The sequence below is a fragment of the Canis aureus genome, chromosome 2 (genome assembly GCF_053574225.1).
Source record: "Canis aureus isolate CA01 chromosome 2, VMU_Caureus_v.1.0, whole genome shotgun sequence".
Lineage (NCBI taxonomy): Eukaryota > Metazoa > Chordata > Mammalia > Carnivora > Canidae > Canis > Canis aureus.
In genome coordinates this window covers 14,938,844-14,957,658 of record NC_135612.1, presented here as the reverse complement: position 1 = coordinate 14,957,658, position 18,815 = coordinate 14,938,844, and the positions used below count along the sequence as shown (strand labels likewise).

Genomic DNA, 18,815 nt, shown 5'->3' with positions numbered 1-18,815 from the left:
GATGTGACCTCAACTAATAAAAAAGTTGATTAAAACATGAGATACACACTTATTAACCTCAGGAAGAACACTAAGTAAAGTGAACACAAGTTTACTGTTTCTGGTAGACAATGCCAGCCAACGAACTGCTTAACAGGAAATACCAAAAATGGGAGTCCAGTTTTATACTCTTAGAATTCTATAGGACAATGTCAGACACTTGTCTTTCTTTAATTAAGGACAATGTGACATATTAACTTCAGGATAGAGAGGTGGATCTTTCTATCTTCCTCTCTCTCTCTCTCTCTCTCTCTCTCTGCCTCTCTTATTCTTCCAGTGCTGCTGTCTTTGAAGCATCCACTCCCAGCAATTGGTGGAGGAGAGTTAGAATCTCAGTAACTCCCTTTACATGACAGTACTTTAATCTCCTCTACCGTATAATGGTCTCTGAACTCCCTTCCAACTGTAACATTCTATGACTTCATCTGGATCCTTCAAAGTCCATACAATCTCCACCTTTGTGGGACCCTTGCCTTTGCCATGAGGCAGGTGCTCCACGCTGAAGGTAGGATTGGGATAGGTGTGTTGCTGGCATCCTGAGCACCAAACCATGATTGTACTGAATCTATTTCCTACATGCAATGTTTCCACTCTACAGCTAATACTCTATCAAGGAATTGATAGGTTTTGTATATGATAGGCTCTATGTCATTGTTTAGGACATTGCTACTTTGGGGAAATGTGTTCCAAAGTCTAAGCAACTGTCTTACAAAACAGACTTTTACATCCTATTTGGAGGTTGGGACCTTATTTGAAGAATATTTAGTTTGAACTACACATCAACCGAGGTTTAGGACTTAGAAATTGTGACAGGAGTCTCATATTCTAAGAATAAGAAAAAAAAAAAGAAAGAAAGAAATAGTACACAACCAGAGTAGCTAGTAAAACCTAGGTTAAAGGTCTCTTTTACAGACAATAAATACCAGCTTCCCTGCTGAGGCATGCAAGAGGCTCTTGCAATAGAAGAACCAAACTCTAAATAATTTTTTTAAAAACCTGAAAGATTTTCAAAATTGCCACCTAGTCAAAAAAGTAAACTCTGGTATCTGAACTTTTATAAGTTAATTTTCTCTGAGTAGCAGCCATCACTTTACTAATATTGCTTCAAAATGTAACACCTTCTTTATACAACCCCAGGATACTAAGTTGTGGATAATTAATGGACTACCTTTAATGTTGGCAATCTATTATTTTATTTATTTATTTATTTATTTACTTACTTACTTATTCAATCTATTATTTTAAATTAAAAGATTCTGTAATTGACTAAGGAAAATAATATTTACTTCACCAACATTTTATGACAAAACTGAGTGATAAATTCTTTTGGCCTGAAGTCTGCTTGGCAAGAAAGGCATAGGATGTTAACAATGGAAAACGCCCTAGAATTATTTGTGTAGAGCTAAGTGGGATATAAAATATCATATATTTACATATTATTGATAAATTGCAAGAGTAAAAATTTTTTTATTCCTATGGGGAATTAGACAACTTGACATGCAGAATAGTCAGTAAAACATGTATTTTCATTGTTTTAAATGACTCCTATTCCACAACCTTTTTCCTTCCCTTCCAATGAAGATATAATAGGTAATCAAGCCTAATGAAGTATGCTTTTATATCTCTGACATAATGATATTCATTTAAGAATACAAAGATTATCTACTAGTCATAAATACAGCACAATGTATAGACAAAACCCATCAAACCCTCATAATGATGGAAGTTATATTACTTAGGCCAGAATTAATGTTCACCCCACTTCTCCATTTCAGTGAAGCGTAACAATGCACTTGGTATGGAGAAGAAAACTCTTATATGGGTTTTTGTAAGGGGAAGATTCAATTCGTTAATCTCTATGAAGCCAAACAAAATCCTTTCTTTAATTGGACTCTAATGTAGTCAATAATTTTGTATAGAGATCACAAATTATCTTTCCCCAGACTGATTACCTATGGGAATAATTTTTATTTTATTTATTTATTTTTTTAGAGAATTTATTTATTTATTTATTTATTTATTTATTTATTTATTTGAGAGAGAACATAAGAGAGAGAGAGAATGAGTCGGGCAGAGGCAGAGGAAGAAGCAGGCTCCCTGCTGAGCAGGGACCCCCCCCCCTACCCCTGACATAGGACTTGATCCCAGGACCCCAAGATCACAACGCAAGCTGAAGGCAGATGCTTAATCAATTAAGACACCCAGCACCCCAGGAATAATTTTTATTGTATGCAAACTACAGGAAATCCAAAAGCAGGAAAATAAACATAGTTACTCTCATTTATAGCATGCATTCTCTTTGGGGGGGGGCAATATGGTACCCAAGGGGGCAAAAATTTAAGTTTAAAAGAAAACTTAGATATTACAATGATTTGTGACCTTCCAAAACCCAACATTCCCCGAGAAAATCTTATTCCTTGGCATTTATTTTCTCTCATTTAATGAAAATTTTCTTCTTAGGGGGCTGAATATGAAAAAAAAAAAAACAAATATCTCTTTTTCTATTCTTAAAATCAAGGATGCCTTTCATTTTCACCCAAATATCTACTGACATTCTAAATTAATTTCCATCTTTTCTTGCTTGTTAGCTTTTCTCTTCATTACATCCCTTTGAGTCGATAGCTGATGACTGGTGTGAACATGAGAAATGGTTACTCCTTCATCTTTCTTCTCTTACTGATCTCTAATGTTACTACTTGCTGTGTGTTGGGCCTCCGTCCATCACAGAAAAGGAGAAGGCACAAGGTGGAGTCATTACTTCCAGACCTACTGGCTGTAGGGTAAGACTGGCTACAGGGTCTATAGCCAATTCTGACTGTAATGGTCAATGTAAAATGAGGGTAAGGGAAAGAGCAACAAAAACCAGAAACAACATTTCAGGTCGGCTTCTGACTTGGTAAATTAACTCTAATACGCTTATAATTCTAAGGTATATCTTCATGACTGGTCAAAATAGAAAAATGGGATGAAAGAAAGCATTGTACTCCTATTCCTTATATTTACCTGATATAAAGGGGCATGAAAATATGTGCAGAGTAAACATCGATTGAAGTATTTTAATGACTGCATTTCTGTTATAATTTACAATCGTTCAGAAGAGCATTAGTCTTTCATGAAATTTTCATGAAATAAATTATATAATTATCTCATTAATTTAAATGTTTTTCTTTACAAAACACTTTTACATAATAGTATTTCACAGTAGAGTGTGGCTTTCTCTTTTGTCCCAACAATTTAAATTGAAGATGGAAGGTAGAAAATTCTTCAAAGGACAAGAACATTAGTTTAGGAATCTGAGGACAGACAGTGATTTCATTATTTTATAATTTTTTATCCTTAGTCAACTCAGTTATAAAGTCTGGACGAAGCAACATATTTTAAAAGGGTCTCATAAAGATCTTGAGGCTGAAACTACCTGATAAATAATGCTTGAAGTGAAATGGGACAGCAGCCATACAGCCAGAAGGAGACCACACTGAAGCAACAATGTTCCCTACTGCCCCAGCTTTCATTACACAAACCATGAAGATTCACGAGAAGGCTAATTCCTGAATTCAATAAGGTATCACAGTTATGTTCGTGATATTTGCAATTTATGTTTAATTATAACATAGTGTAATAGCACTATACCTGAGAAAAAGTGAAAAAGTTTTATTTTCCCCAAATCCATCCATAGAAGAATGTGTCCCAGATTATAGCCTTTTACTGCTTCCTACTTTACAGGACAAAAGAGGGGGAGTAGAGATCATAGGAAATGTGTCCGTGATGTGCTATAAGAATTAAATTCTTCTTATAAATACACAATAAAATTTCAGAGGAATAAGCTTTTCAGAGTAGTAGACTCTGTGTCTTAGGTGATTATCTCCCTCCAAAGGGTGGGAGGCCATTTTGCTGCCACTTATTAAAAGAGATGACAAAGGGTGTTGGCACTGTTTAAAGAGAACTATGCACTGATTGAAGAAGTACTGCCTTGTAGAGATGACAGGTAAAAAACAAAACAAAAAGACTATGCATTTAAACAGATCTATAAACTGAGCTAGAGAATCACTCCTCAAGAAGGATGTGAGAAATCTAGCCAAAATGCTTTGTTCCATTAGTATCTGATTTGCTGTATTTCCTAAGATCCACCTTTGATTTTAGCTTGTTGTGACCAATCCTAAAACTCACTTCTAAATTGTGGTCTTTGAGAACTTATATGCAATGCTCTGTGAAAGGCACCTCTTAAGAGAACCTAATTTTTTATAGGCCAATGTTTGAAAATGTTTTTATTCCTTGGAATTTAGACAAATTTGGGAGAAAAAAGTAGAGTTTGAGTATCAACTTAAAGTGTCGGTGTGTCCATATGAGTTGGACACACAGTCTATTTACTGAAAAGGTAATTGTAGTACTGGAATCTTCTATAGTCAATAGTCTTTGACTTTGTATAAGGGATTTTAGTTCATTTTGGAGGTATACAGTCTTCTAAATAAACAAAATTCTATATAGGATTTCTTCCGTTCTCACACATTTGTGAAGGAAATGTTTAATGTGCCTTAAAATTTGTATCAATTAGACTGGAAGTATTGTTTAGTAAACTTAATAAGTGTTTATGTCAAAGGAGAGCATAAATGAAGAAGGGTGGACAAAAGGGCTTGGAAATTTCATTTTATATAATTTTAGGAAAATGAGAGAATCCAAGGATAGGCCCATGAGTTATATAGATCATTTTGCTTTAGCACTTGTTTCTTTGATTTTGGAGGGTCCTTCTGTTTTGTCGTTGCAGGGAAAATAACAACAATTACATCTGGAACATTTCCAATTTTTCTGCTTAGCACTAAAAAAATAATCATAGCAACAACAACAACAAAAGCTTCTATAAAAATCATTTGAAAACTGCCACAGACTTGAAGCATAATCTTGTTGGTGTGGTATTACTGACATCTCTTACATGTTTAAAATAGAAATTTCTGTTGGATTCTAAAGTTACCTATCCTATGTCCAGTACCATCCCCCTGCATCGCTCACTAACATGAATGCTAAGACCTGAACTACAGGTGATGTAGATATCCCTTTGTTTTCACATTGATATTTCTTCTTAAGCAACGCCCCTCTCTTAGTCCTCAAACACGAAGGCCACTTAAAATGTCCTTATTGTTTGTAATAACTTTTAGAAAAATCCATACGCTGTTTAATAGCAGCAGGCTTCTGTACAGAAAACACTCGATATGGCATCCTTGCGAGCCTATTGTCTTCAGATCGTTGTATTATATTCCCATCACCTCTGCAAGTTCATTTCTTCCTCCCTTGCTTGTGCTCCCTCCATTTTTTTCTTTTTTTTTACCCATTTGGCTACACAGAGCTGCTCATGTCATTCTTTGCATACATCATCTCTGTTTTTTCTCTTTTCCTGCATAATGGCCCAGCTTCTCTGAGAGTAGCTGTTGTCCCGAGTGTGATCCTTTACTAAAATGGGGATTGAATGAAGGTGGAGTACAGATTCTCTGGAAGCAAAGGAAAACCAGGCATTTGAAAAGGACCCAGAAAGGAACGAGTAATGAACCAGACTGGCCTGGATGAATTGCTGTAGAGGGAATTCTCAGTCTTGACACAAAAGGAACACATGGGTACCAAGGAAAACCTGGCTGGCGTGGGGGCAAGAATCTTAGTAGGAAGCCTGCCTCTTGGGCTGGTCAGTACAGAGAGTTGAAGCCAGTAGCCTTCCAGAAATGAACAGAAACAAATGTATTTTATGAGTAACAGTTAGGCATTCAAACATGCCCGTTCTGGAACACAAGGTACTTTGAGGGGTTGACATCCCTTCATAATTCATGTTCATTGTTCCTCTAAGTAAAATATGTGTCTCCCTGTAGTTATTCTGTTAGGAATTGTACTTTAAAGGCAAGAGGACATTTTTGATAATGCACATCTTAAACTTTTCATTAAGCTACCAAATTTAAATTCTACCTTTTTGTGCACTCTGACATTTTTGTCTGGCATTTTCATTAATTTTGCGACATACATAAATGTAGCTGAAATGTTAACTGATCAATACTTTGTCTCTCTCATGTAGCACTCGCGCTCCACTCCCTAAGGACCACACAGCAGAACAGAAATTAAATGTGTAAAATATCAAATGTTAATGTTAAACACAGCAGCACTTACTGTATAACGACAGAAAGGGCTAAAACAATTCCAAATGGACAGATGGTACCACAAATTATCTACAATCACATTTAAAGATTAAAGTTTGTCCTGTAAAATAATTCTTTGACGCACACTGAAGTGTGTCCTTTCACTGATAGCTCGGTTGTCCAATTATTTTTGTGCTCATTACAGTGAGAAATGACAGTACTGAAGAGAAAGAGAGTGTGCACTCTGGTTTTTTTTTTCCACGTTGCACCCACTGACATCCACAAGAACACAAATGTCTGGTCAAGAGCCTGATGAAAATTAGGCCCAATTTATGAGACATTTCCACGTCTACGAAAGATGATTCCCAAAGACAAGCAGCGCCTTCTGCGCCACATACGTCTGTGTTTCCTCTTAGGCATACAATATTCATAGTAAAATTTAAAAACCTGATTCGCAGCACACAAAAACAAGGACATTCCCAGGAACATGCTCGCCTGTATTTTATCCCTCACCTCCCAGGCCGACTGCAGCTTCTGATCTCGTCAGCCGGCTCTGCGTCTTCCCCAGAACACATAGGTAGTGCCAAAGAGGCTGGAGCAGCCCTAACCCTGCGTTTCTTAAGCTTTCTGCTTTAATTGACATGGGGACCAAAAAAAAAAAAAAATCATTGTTTTTCCATTTTGATTTCATTATTCTGCATTTATTTTTGGATAGAAAATTAGAAAAGAAAAATAAAACGAAATAGAAAAAAAAAAGGCACTTAAACATTATAAAGTTTACTGATCTGGGCCTAAAACCAAGCCACATAATGGTACAAATGCATGTGCTCCGTGAAGCAGCTGCATTTATGAAAAAGTGGGCCAAGTGGAACCAATATTATAATAATAGACCCGAGATCCATCAACAGGGAATGATGGGAACAATATGTTTGTAACAATGGGGTGCTGCTCATACTCTTCTCCTAATGGAAAGCAGTTCTTTTCAATAAACTGGCCTAAAAAGGCTCTGGTTATGCAATGAGATCTTTGAAACATTTCACTTTTAAAAACATCATTTAAAATCTGTAAGATGAATAAAAATCCTACAATGTTTTTTTTTTCTGAATTGTTATGATACTTAGATTACAAGGTCCATATTTTAAAAGCTCTTTTAGAAAGAAAATAATACCTGTTGTGCACTTGTGGTAAGGTTCTTTTCTGTGCCTCAGTTTTTTCCTCTGTATATAGGGAAAATAATAGTAGCTACCTTATAATTAGGTTGTTGGAAATGTTAAATTCATTTATGCATGAAAAGCACTTTCATGCCTTAGTGCCTGTAGAACAGTTTCCTGGCACATAAATGTTCAGAAAGTTTTAGTTGTTGTTATTATCATATAGTGGATTATTATATTATTATTTAGAGGGTTATGAAATAGTTTAAAACTTAGATGAGGGTCTAGGGAAAATTGCTGCCGAGCATTAAGCTATGTCTATCATCATTTAATAACCAGCTTTACTAGAGCAAAGCCTTTTTTATCTGGCATCATTCAAGAAGACTTTCTCCACTTTAGAAAAATTTTCAGACTGATTGGTTTATAGGCTGGTCTATTGATTTAGATAGCCATTTTAATTGGGAACCTCCCACGTGCTAGATACTCCGCAGGTGATGCTGGAATACCAGGGTGAAAAAGGCAGGGGTCCCCCACCCTTCTAATGGAATGCCCAGCTCAGGTCTAGATAAATGAAGTTCAGTTTTGTTATTTATTATTTTATTTATTTATTTATTTTTATTTATTATTTTAATTACATTTAGTAGAGTGTGACTCAGTGCTTCTATTCAGTGAAATGGTTAATATGATCATTTCTTCTCAAAAGTACTCTTACTGCACAGTCACATTGTAGCTTGGGAGGCCTCTTTTCTCACCATCAGTGTTTGCAGTCTCTTTTCCTACCTCTTTTTAACAAGCATCTTGCATTCAATTTGTTTTTTTGTACAACCAAGGCTGTTGGAAACTGGCTACAAGCTAAGAGAGATATTATTATCTTTCCTCCCCTGTGAACTTTGATTCCCTTTACAGTGAAAACACTCAAGTAGTATCATATGCATGTATCAAAGTTTCTCGGACTTTCGGTGCCTGATTTTCGTTTTTAATCAGAAGAATATTGTGAAAAAAGTCTGCCATCTTGAACGCATTTTACACGAGTGACCTCGAGAAGCCAGAGGGAGTTTATGAAGACTTACTTACACAATACATTGTAATGTTAAAGCATTCAAAATGAATGTTCCTGAACAAATGATATAACTATACAGATTTCTGTTTTCAAATTTTGCAAATAGTTATGGGAAACGACTTTGGAAAGAGACAATCAAAGATGGCATCATGGCATTTTCAGGAGAATATTTCTGTGTCTGCTATAAGGCCCCATGGAACCTGGAAGTAATGGCATAAAATATACACAGAAACTCAGCATCATTTTTTCCTCATTAACATCAAAGTGCTTCTATGATAGTGAAAAATCATAACAAGGTTTGCTTACCAGTACCCCGACATATTTATCAGGTGAAAGAGCTAAATAAAAGAATATTGAAAGAGGCAGATTTTCCTTTCTGAAACTTAATGATGATGGCAATCGCTTTCTTTAAAGAGACAACAACATGTCTATGGGAGGCAGGCTGCCTAACTTTCTGGTAACTTACAACACAAAGGGACATACACACTCTTTGTTCCATGTGCTCAGACATTAATGAAAGTCCCATACAAGGCCTGAGAGGAGGACAGAGCTCAAAGTGCTAAACAGATGTGCATACTCTCATTTGAATGGTAATACTAAAATGTTGATTTGTTACTATAATTAAGGATTTTCTTTTATGCCCCCATAATAAAGTCATATTCTGCTAACCTGGAAACTATAAGGAAGCATAAGGTACTCATATTCTAACAAATACAACAATAAAATAAAGGATTTCGAAAGAAGGACTCCACTTAAACTTCACACTGAAATCCTGAATAAGCAAAACTAATGTGAGAGCAGAAAATCCCAGCTAAAGCTCAGAGGGAAGTGTTCTCTCAGATTTTCTAGTTCTGCAAGTTGGTCTCATCAGCAGTTTTTAAATAACCAAAGTAAAAGGCCACAAGATGAACATTGTTAGAGGACTATTTGGATCTATCAAATTCTCACTTGTGCCTTTTTAAAAACTGAAAATCTCAGAAACAATAAAACATCTCTTAAATAGGTCACATCCACATCCAATGGACTCACATATTCAAATCTTCCCAACTGGCATCCTACTGCCAATGATTTTCATATTTTGAAAAAAAAATCTATGGAACAATAAAATTAAGATGAGGATGGTCAAGATTATTAGTTGTTTTGTTTTTAACACTAAGACTTTTCTTGGCTCTGTTATTGGGATTTGGAATTATGCAATATGTAAAATTTTACTTTTTAACTATCATGGAGAAAATTATATATTGGCTGAGCTATCTCGCTTTCCGGAAATCTTGGGGGGGGGGGGGGCGCGAAGTATTCTTGGACTCGGACCTTGAACGATCCATCAGGTTCCTGCCCACGGCAAATCTGTCCAGTCAAGTCTTAAAATAGGAGTTTTAAAATGGTCACATCAACATAACTGTTACTATAGCCACAGAAACAGGCAGCTATGATTACTGAATTTAATGAATAACAATGTAAGTAATAAAGAATTATCATACCACAAAAGCAGCGAGGCTCCTTGGGGGTGAATCCCAATCAAAGCAACTATTAACGTAGTATGCAGCATTTACGAGCACCATGACACAACGCTTCATTCTGATAAAGTTTCTTAGTAGCAGCTGTAAGGAAGATGAAAATATTATCAGAATTTGCAAGACTAAAAAACCATCAGATAGGGTACAAAATTCTTCAAGCTTAGTGTGATTTAAAAAGAATTCAGAAAGTTAATAAAGTTGTAAGAATATACCAAGCAATTTGGCTCACAAGTTAAAGGAAGAGAAGTATCTCTGGAGAGAGTAGAGAGGACTGAATTATAAGAGCAATTTCTTAGCTAAATTTATTTTCTTAAATAATATTATTATGTGGGTTGGGCTACCTTTGTTCCAAAGGAAAAAATCTCTAACAGATTAAAAACATTTACATACTGTGAACTTAAATATATTTTTTGACTCTTAAATCTCATTGTGGTTTTAAGAGTCTTTAAATGCGTTAATTTCAAGATATTTCCAAGTGAAATGGATAACTTGGAATGCTGTGATTTCACGTCTTGGAGAAAAACCTGTCAAGTGTTGCTTTGTTACAGAGAACAAAATTTTCATCATTTTTGTAGGATTGTCTCTTGTTTACTACCAATTTTTCAGTCTCTGTCTCTCAGTCTCTCTCTCAGACTCTCTCCCGTTCTCTCTCTAATTTTCTCTCTTTTCCACAATAAATTTAACCTGTATTTTCTCATTGCTTTTTCATAATTTTGGAGTTAGGAAAAAATTCATGGTAAACCAAATGCTTTACAAAATCTTTCATTTAAAAGGTACATGAGAATGGATATAATTTAAATCTAACATTTAAAACAAGGCATGACCACAGCTATGAAAAGAAGAGCCCATATACTAGATGATGGTAGAAAAAATGATCTATAGCTGTGTTAATAATTAGAATACTATGTCTGCAGGTTAATATTTTTCTAATGCCAAATATACTTTAATATTGACCCGATATTTTAAAGAAGTACTTGTGTAAACCTTCCTGAGGTCATATGGAAAAATATGTATATTGTGTGTGTGTATAAATATAGATGCATGTACATGCATACCAGTTTTAACAAGTTGTTAAAATTGAAATTCTTTCAGGAAAAGAGTCACCCTATTTGTTTCCTTCTTTCCTTCCTCCCCGATCACCTTCCTTTTAGAGCTCCTTTTATTACTTTTATCTATAATTGTGAAAAAAATGTAATCTGTATCTCTGTTTAGATAGGTATTGCATTTGTAATTCATGCACAGTGTCTTTAAACAACCAAAGATCCCACTGTTTATGGTGAACTGATTGGATTAAAAACAAAAGTACTTTTAGTCTTCTAATAGCACAGAAAATTTGTTAAATATTTTAACACACACGAATGAGTTCTGTAAACTCTATAGCCATAGCAAAAACATTTTATTTTAGCTGTGTTAATTGGAAGTAAACATTTTTTTAAAGAGGTAGCTTAGCATCCTTTCTTCACTTGATATCAAGCCTAATTTAAATCTATGTCTAATTACAAGGTATCAAACCTTATTTAAAATTTCTTTGTGACAGAAAAATCAGATGTGCTGACTTTCTATTTTCTTAGCTCAAAGTGCCAATAAAAGTTCACTTCTAAAAGACCATAGTCAAAATCTAATTAACAGGAAGGTTTCCCTTAAAAGATGGAGCCCCCCTCTTATGGATTAGAGGGAAGAGCTTTACGCAGGGCTCGCTTTACACACACCTGCATCATACCTGTGGGTGGTCTGGACGTATATTTGAACCTCAGCCTTTGGTGTTCTCATTTACACATTCCATGGCAATCAGACAGTATTTTATGTTCAAAATGATCATTCTTTTGCTAATGCATGAATACATATCCATCCTACGCAGCCCCAACAGTATCCCCTTTCCATTCTGACCACCCCCATCCAATGTATTAGTTTGGTATTGCCCTTGTTTGATCTTTTAAGGAAAGGAAGGGAAGAGAGAGAAAGAAAGAAGAAAAGAAAGAGCCATTTCACATTAAGTAGATGACCCAAAATTCCATAGTCTTCCCCCCCCTCCGTACTTCCAAAGTTTATTTGAATTTACCTAGATGTTTTACAGATATAATCAGGTCTTCCCAGAGGGATTAATCTTTCCTTGCCTTTTTTTTTTTTTTTTTTTTTTTTACCTGTTTAGAGAGTCTGTTTTCCTCTTCAATGTACTTCTGTTCTTTGGGTATTAATGTTCGTAAGCTGGCTTTCACCTATACATCAACATATGTGTCTGTTATGGATTAATAGATTAACAAATGTTTACAAGTTTTTCACGCAGTTCAATTTGCCATAATTCCTAAAGTTTCAAGGTCCTGGCTGCTGTGCTCATAAAATATAAATGTATACAGTTGCACATGCATGCGCTTCCATTTCTTACGCCGGCAGGCAGCGGCCAGAGCACAGCGGCAGTGGCAGCCGCCAACTAGAACAGAAAGTGTGGGTGTGCCAGGCAGTGGCAGAAGCGTATTCTCCAGGATACATCAAGGTTTAGAGAAAATGAGGAATGACAGAAATTCTCTACAAATCAGGAACAAAAGCTTTCATGAAACTGAACTCTTTAGCAGTACAAAAAAGCCAAAGTTAAGACTTACAGCATTAAAAATCACATCTATTTCAAGATAGATGACCCCCTTTGTTGGCCCTGTCAGCTGCTTGTTTTTCAAGACGTAGGCTTTCTGTTCACCATTTTGAATCTGCGGGAAAAGGACATGACAGCCGTCTGTCTCGCGGTCTCCACTGAATACACTCCCTCGGTGACCTTTGACCCCCAGCTGCTGAAACTGACAGAGAACCCAAAACAACTGTGGCAATTCTGACAAGTACCTGTTCATTACCAGGATCAAGTCTGTCAGGAAAAATTAACTATCATGGGATTCAACATGGCCGTGAATTGAGTATGTTAAAATTTTTAGTGTTCTTATTACAGACCTTGGTTGAGAAATGACAGATACAGAGCTGAGGGTTTTTTTTTTTTTTTCCTTGAGCAAAAGCAACACAGAGCAGTGTGTCAGGTGAATAAAACTTACAGACAGCAATGGTATAGCAACTTTGCCCAGAAAGTCAGCACTTCGATCCCGATCTTCATCATAAACTGTCACTTCAAGAACTGAATGGATATCTTTAATGTTGCTGCATAATAAATATACGTAAGAAGAAAAGACTTCATCAGTGGGGAACAAGAACAAAAATGCTTTTGAAAATTTAGATGGCTCCAGCTGATTTTGGGGTGGCTGTATTATTCTGGATGCTATTTGCATACCCACATATACAAGGTAGCTTGGTTTTCTGACAGAATTTCCCATAATGCACCTTAGTCGACTACAGTGATGGTTCTATTATCCGAAACTTTGAACACCATCGTAATTTCAAGTTATAATTTTTTAATGAAATACAATTTTCCATCTGGATGGGTGCAGAGTAAGTTATTATAAAAATAAACATCAGTAAGTGGTACTGATGTTTTCGAGACTTTCTCCTCTTACTATTATCACAATAATTCCTACCTTCCTATTAACCTCGTGTAAAACTCCACTAAATTTGACATCAGGGAGAGTCAAAGTATATTTCATAAAATTTTTCTTTTTTTGTGACAGTAGGACCTCTCCTTTGTTTACAGGAGAAGAAATTTATTTTATTTTAATTTATTAAAATAAATTTATTAATTTATTTTACCAGAAATAAATCAATAAACATTGATTTATTTCTGGTAGGTTTATACTAAAAATTAACCGGCACAGAAAACAGGATGGAGAAAATGTAACACTGATAGCTACTGTACCACCCCAGGATTTAGAAATTAAACAGTGTTCCATTCTGTTCCAAAGACAACGTATGTTAATAAACAACCGTGCGAGCTCTTCATTTTTGTTTCTGGAAAAATAAACCCCAATTGCTGACAGCATTTATTCTTTGATCAAACTGTTTACCAAGAAAACATGAATTAAGAGAAAACAAAAAAAATGAATATATTCATTACTGAAAGACTGCAGCCACATGTAAGAAGAGGCTTTATCAGGGCACAATCAATTAATGGCTTTGATAATAATCAAACCTATTCATTCAATTACGCATTCGAGAGAAAAACACTCTCAACAACCTTCTTAGGAGTACAAGTCTCCTGACCAGGCTTTCATCTCTTATAAAAATGTGGAATTCCTTAAAGATAAATTGGTCAGATAATTAAATCTGATTAGTTACTGGCTCTTAAGCAGAGACATTATAAGAAATTAATGAGGAATTTAGCAGTTTTCATATACAAAAAAATAAAACTATGTTAGAAAACTTTTAAGAAGTACTCTGGAGAGTTTTCCTTTGTTCAGAGTTCATTTGTAAAGCCCAGTTTAAAACACACACACACACACACACACACACACACACACGGAATTTAGGAGATACTATGGTGCAGATTGGCAGCTTTTATAGTGTGTGCTCAAAAGATTTATGAACTTTTTAAAACAAAAGGAAAAATAACCTGAATGGTGTTCTGATAACCAGGACAATACTTAATATTCATATTGTACTAAAATGCAACAAAGCAAAACTAAAGCATCTCTGAATTTGAGACTGGATTGTTTGCTGATTTGAGCAATGGAACAAATAGAGCTTTGTCCTCCCTGTTGTCAATGCAGTTGGGGAGAATTTCAATAGAAAGTATAAAAGGAAGAAGCAGTATGACAATTCAGTTAATGGGAGCAAAATCCTTAGTCGAATCATAAAAATCACAGCTTAAAAAATATCTGTGAAAACAAAGAAAAATGGCATACTCTTTCCCCAGGTTTTGCTGTCAGAAAGGTAATACAATTAGGATATTCACTGTTGATAGCACAGACAGTCCAGATGCAGAGTCGCTCATCAGTTAAGAATAAACACACACACGAATATCTCAAAAATAAATATTATTAGCTCCATTATTTGAAATGAGCTCGAGGTAATGATTACTTACAACGTGAAGATTTTGTTCCACTCGGGATTGAGATTTTTGTAGACAGTGTGTGTCAGCAGCCTATCATTGTTCAATTCAACTACACAAAATGGGTCACTTTTACCTACAAGAGATTGGGGGGAACAATTTTAGTATAAACAGCACCCACATTTTGCAGCATCATGATTGTGGCCCCATTGCCTGTCTAAAAAATGTTATGAAAAACAGAAAGTAACATATGGTTTAAAAAAATTAAACACAACATCAAAATAGAATTAGATGTAACTGGAGAGTGTTAATCATTTTTGTGATTCATAGCAAATTGGAATTTTTTACTTTTAGTAAAAATTATTAGTAAAAAAATTTACTTTTTTACCTATTACATAGCTGGTATTTCAATTTGCACTTTTTTTTACAGAAATAGCAATAATTATTATGAGAGAAAATGTGATGCATGTTCATCCCCTATAATGATCATTTGAAAGGCTCAACATCTTCACTTTTACGCCTATATTTTCCAACACTTCTGACTCATTAGTAACTTATAACAGAAATTTCTAAACAAGTTTATTTTGGGAAAACTGCTAATTACAGAATTACACCATTTTAACGTGACTTTAGATTCCCTCCTGAAATATCTCTGGCATCACAAGAAGGTAAATTAGACCCTCAGAGGCAGGAAAAAATTCCGCCACTTGAAACTTAACCTCAACAACCAATCTGCATGTTAAAGAGCAGTATTTTTTTCTGTCCACTGAGAGTAAAGAATTTGGAAGTTATCATCTGTTTACAGTGACTCTGTTCTGCCATAATCAAATCTTGTCCATTTGGCAATTATATTTTGTGATATCCTCAATATTTTGTAATGTCATGTCCTGTATTATAAGAACCCCATAAAGTCAGAGGCTCTATGGGGGCAGCATTAATGATATTAGTGCAGCATGTAATTTGTTTGATACCTTATACAAATGACAATGAAATCAATATTTAGACAAAGCTGTCCAGAGGTCATATCTTTTAAACTACAATATTGATTTAGACTACATAAGAGGTTAATGTGCATATTATTAACTTTAATGATAAAGAATAATTGTTTTAAATGCATTGTGAATTGTAGTCACAGTAGTTTACACTTCTGTGAAAGCTTAAATATCATTGAAGATTTTCAATTAAATTTTAATAGGAAGGAATTCATTAGCTATCAGTGACAGATAAGCCATGTATTCCCACACAGCCGTGTATTTACTTTCCATATTGTAATTCTTAAAACGAGCCGTACAAGCTTTGACTCACCTTTAGTTTAATTTATCAGTTATATAATAAGAAAAAGAGTAAATATATGTGTGTTAGTTCAGTGGCCTCATATACCCCAGGATGTTTGCATAGTTTAGTAGTATGGTAGGCTTTTCAATTTTTGGTCTTGGAAACAATTTTGAATAAAGAATAGAGAATGGAAAGTCTTAGAGGTCTGGTGAAAATTTTATTTCTGCTTTAGGATCTGTATTTTTCCTTTTTTTTTTCTTTTTATCATACACACACATACACCATGGAAGACAGAATTTAAAAAAGAACAGTTTGTTCATTAATACACAGTGCAATAGGTTTTATTTGCCACATCAACAGTTACAAGCATAAAAAGTGGGTTCAAACAATTTCCAAAACCTTACTCATTCTTAAGGCCCATATTAAGTCTTTTCACCCCATTTTGTGCTGAGTCATATGCATACCATAGAAAGAAGACACTAACTGCCACCTCACATTGTTTACAAAAGAATTGAAAAGATAAAACATATCTACCTGTAATGATCAGGGAGAAAATTAAAGCCGTATTTAATAGAATTCCGTGTCAAAAGAGTTACTATTCCACCATCGCTTTGGACAGAACTTTAAGTGATTAGTGCTGGAAACTTTCACTTAAAAGACAAGTGGAGCGCTCATACTCTTCCTGGGACCTCCTTTTAACTTTTCTCATATATGAGATTGTAAATCTCAATTTAGTTAAAAAAAAAAAAAGACTATACAAAAATAGCACTACTGGGCATTTCTGTTTCCTCATTTTCACTTGCTTGACTTCAATGACTATTATATTTCAGTTGGCTTGGTTTTACTTGCCCTCAAGTGATCACCATGTGTAACAGATTCAGTCAAAACTGTACCACTTCTTCAATAGCAAGACACAAGAACAGACCCCAGAGACCAGTATCTTTCGGAAAAAATTTTACTCTATCTTATTTTGTTATTATTTCCCAGGATGGAGCCCAACACGGGCTCAAACTCATGACTGTGAGATCGAGACCTGAGCTGAGATCAAGAGCTGGATACTTAGCCGACTGAGCCACCCAGGTGCCCTGAAAAAATAAATTTACTTTAAAATTCTACCAGCAGAGGATTAAAATCTTTACTTGATTTTTTTTCCCACAGGATTTACATTCAATTGTGTTAGAGACTTTCAACCACATGGAAAGTCTCTTAAATTATCACCTTCTCTGTTACTTTATCTGTATTTGCTGACAAAAGATAGGGAGTCTTAAAGACACAAAACCTGTTTTTAATGATTAACACTTTCCATATCTTGTTAAGTAACGAATCCATTTATCAAACTCTATGCCCACAAGGCAGTGGTTATCCATACTTTCTCACCATGCAGTTGATTAGATTTCAAGATCATTCCTGGGGGAAAACCAGTATCTGCCATCTACCACCACGTTACTTATTCTCTCTCTCTTTTCCATTAGAATGAAGATATTAAAGCCTCACCCACCAAAAACAGTGTGGGTACCTCCTGAAGCCACTTCTCAGTCATTTTGCTAAATTCCAGTGGCATTCCACCATTGGCAAAAATATTCTCTTATATGTACCAGCTTATAACTTGAAATTACCTGCTAAGCAAGGTAATTTTTAAGAGAGCATATTAGACACTGTACCAAATGTAGTGGTGCTTACATTAAAAAAAAGAAAAAGACACTTGTACTTTAGATCAAGCTACTATTTAACAGAGTTTTTATTAAGTATATTTATATGTGGGGTGCCTAGATGGCTCAGGCGGTTAAGTGTCCTACTCTTGATTTTGGCTCAGGTCATGATTTCAGGGTCATGAGATTGAGCCCCACATTGGGCTCAGCACTCAGCTTGGAATCTGCTTGAGATTCTCTCTCTCTCTCACCCCCACTCTGCTCCTCCCTGTTTGCTCTCTCTCTGTCTGAATAAATAAATAAAATCTGTAAAATATATATATTTAAATACAAGGCACCAGGCAAGCAAGCCCTCTCCCAATAACTGTGCCATATCTTAGTCGTTAGTAGGCCACACACATGGGAACAGCTGGCTAATGTTTTCACTACAGATTCATTCACTCAACAAGTAATTATTACTTACCGTGTACCAGGCAGTGTTCTACGAGTTGAGGTGCTAGAAGTGCATAAAACAATAATAATAATAAGCCTGATCTCGTGGTGTTTACATTGAGGAAAAAGACAACAAACACACACATTTTATGGTATTTTTAATGATAAGTACTACAGAAAAATATAGGAAGGGCAATGAGGAGTGCTGATACGTATGTGTAGTTTTTAAAAAGACTGTCAGAGGAGGTCTCCCTGAGAAAGTACCATATGGGCAAGGAAACAAGGAAATGAAAAAAAGCAGGGGATGTTCTGGGCTACCTAGAACAACAGATTGTGGAAAGATCTGAGAAATGGCTGTGCATGGCATTTCCAAGAAACCAGAGTGACTGAACGAATGAACTGGGTGTAGGGGAAGAGTCCTGGGTGAGGTATGGGGAAGGTGGCAGGTGTCTGTAGGATATGGGTTTCTCTGGAAGAGCTAGAAGAAACTTTTGGAAGTATTTGAGCTGAGGTGTGACATTATCCGACAGCTGCTATTTGGAGAATCAGGTGGAGAGAAGCCAGTGGAGGAGGTAATGAGAAGAGTTAGGAGGATGTTATGACAATCCAGGTGATGGAAAGTGCTTGGATTCTGAATATACTTTAAAGGAAGAACCAATAGGGTCTA

At 35.5% G+C, this 18,815-nt stretch overlaps 1 protein-coding gene and 1 long non-coding RNA gene across 19 annotated transcripts in view; one reads left to right on the top strand and one right to left on the bottom strand.

Moving 5' to 3' along the window:
- MCTP1 (multiple C2 and transmembrane domain containing 1) overlaps positions 1-18,815 on the bottom strand; it is a 536,343-nt gene that overhangs the window by 145,807 nt on the left and 371,721 nt on the right. For 17 of the 18 annotated variants that reach the window (XM_077864453.1, XM_077864460.1, XM_077864400.1 and 14 more), the window contains 5 exons: positions 14,826-14,928; positions 12,910-13,012; positions 12,475-12,576; positions 12,019-12,093; positions 9,842-9,961 (listed from right to left, as the gene is read on the bottom strand). In XM_077864453.1, the coding sequence (XP_077720579.1) occupies positions 9,842-9,961; positions 12,019-12,093; positions 12,475-12,576; positions 12,910-13,012; positions 14,826-14,928 (503 nt within the window). The remainder of the gene's footprint in view (positions 1-9,841; positions 9,962-12,018; positions 12,094-12,474; positions 12,577-12,909; positions 13,013-14,825; positions 14,929-18,815) is intronic. The other variant, XM_077864378.1, reaches the window with a different exon arrangement.
- LOC144293434 (uncharacterized) lies at positions 2,526-5,421 on the top strand. Its single transcript, XR_013360670.1, has 3 exons — positions 2,526-2,819; positions 3,380-3,601; positions 4,802-5,421. It is a non-coding gene; the product is annotated as an uncharacterized LOC144293434 (long non-coding RNA).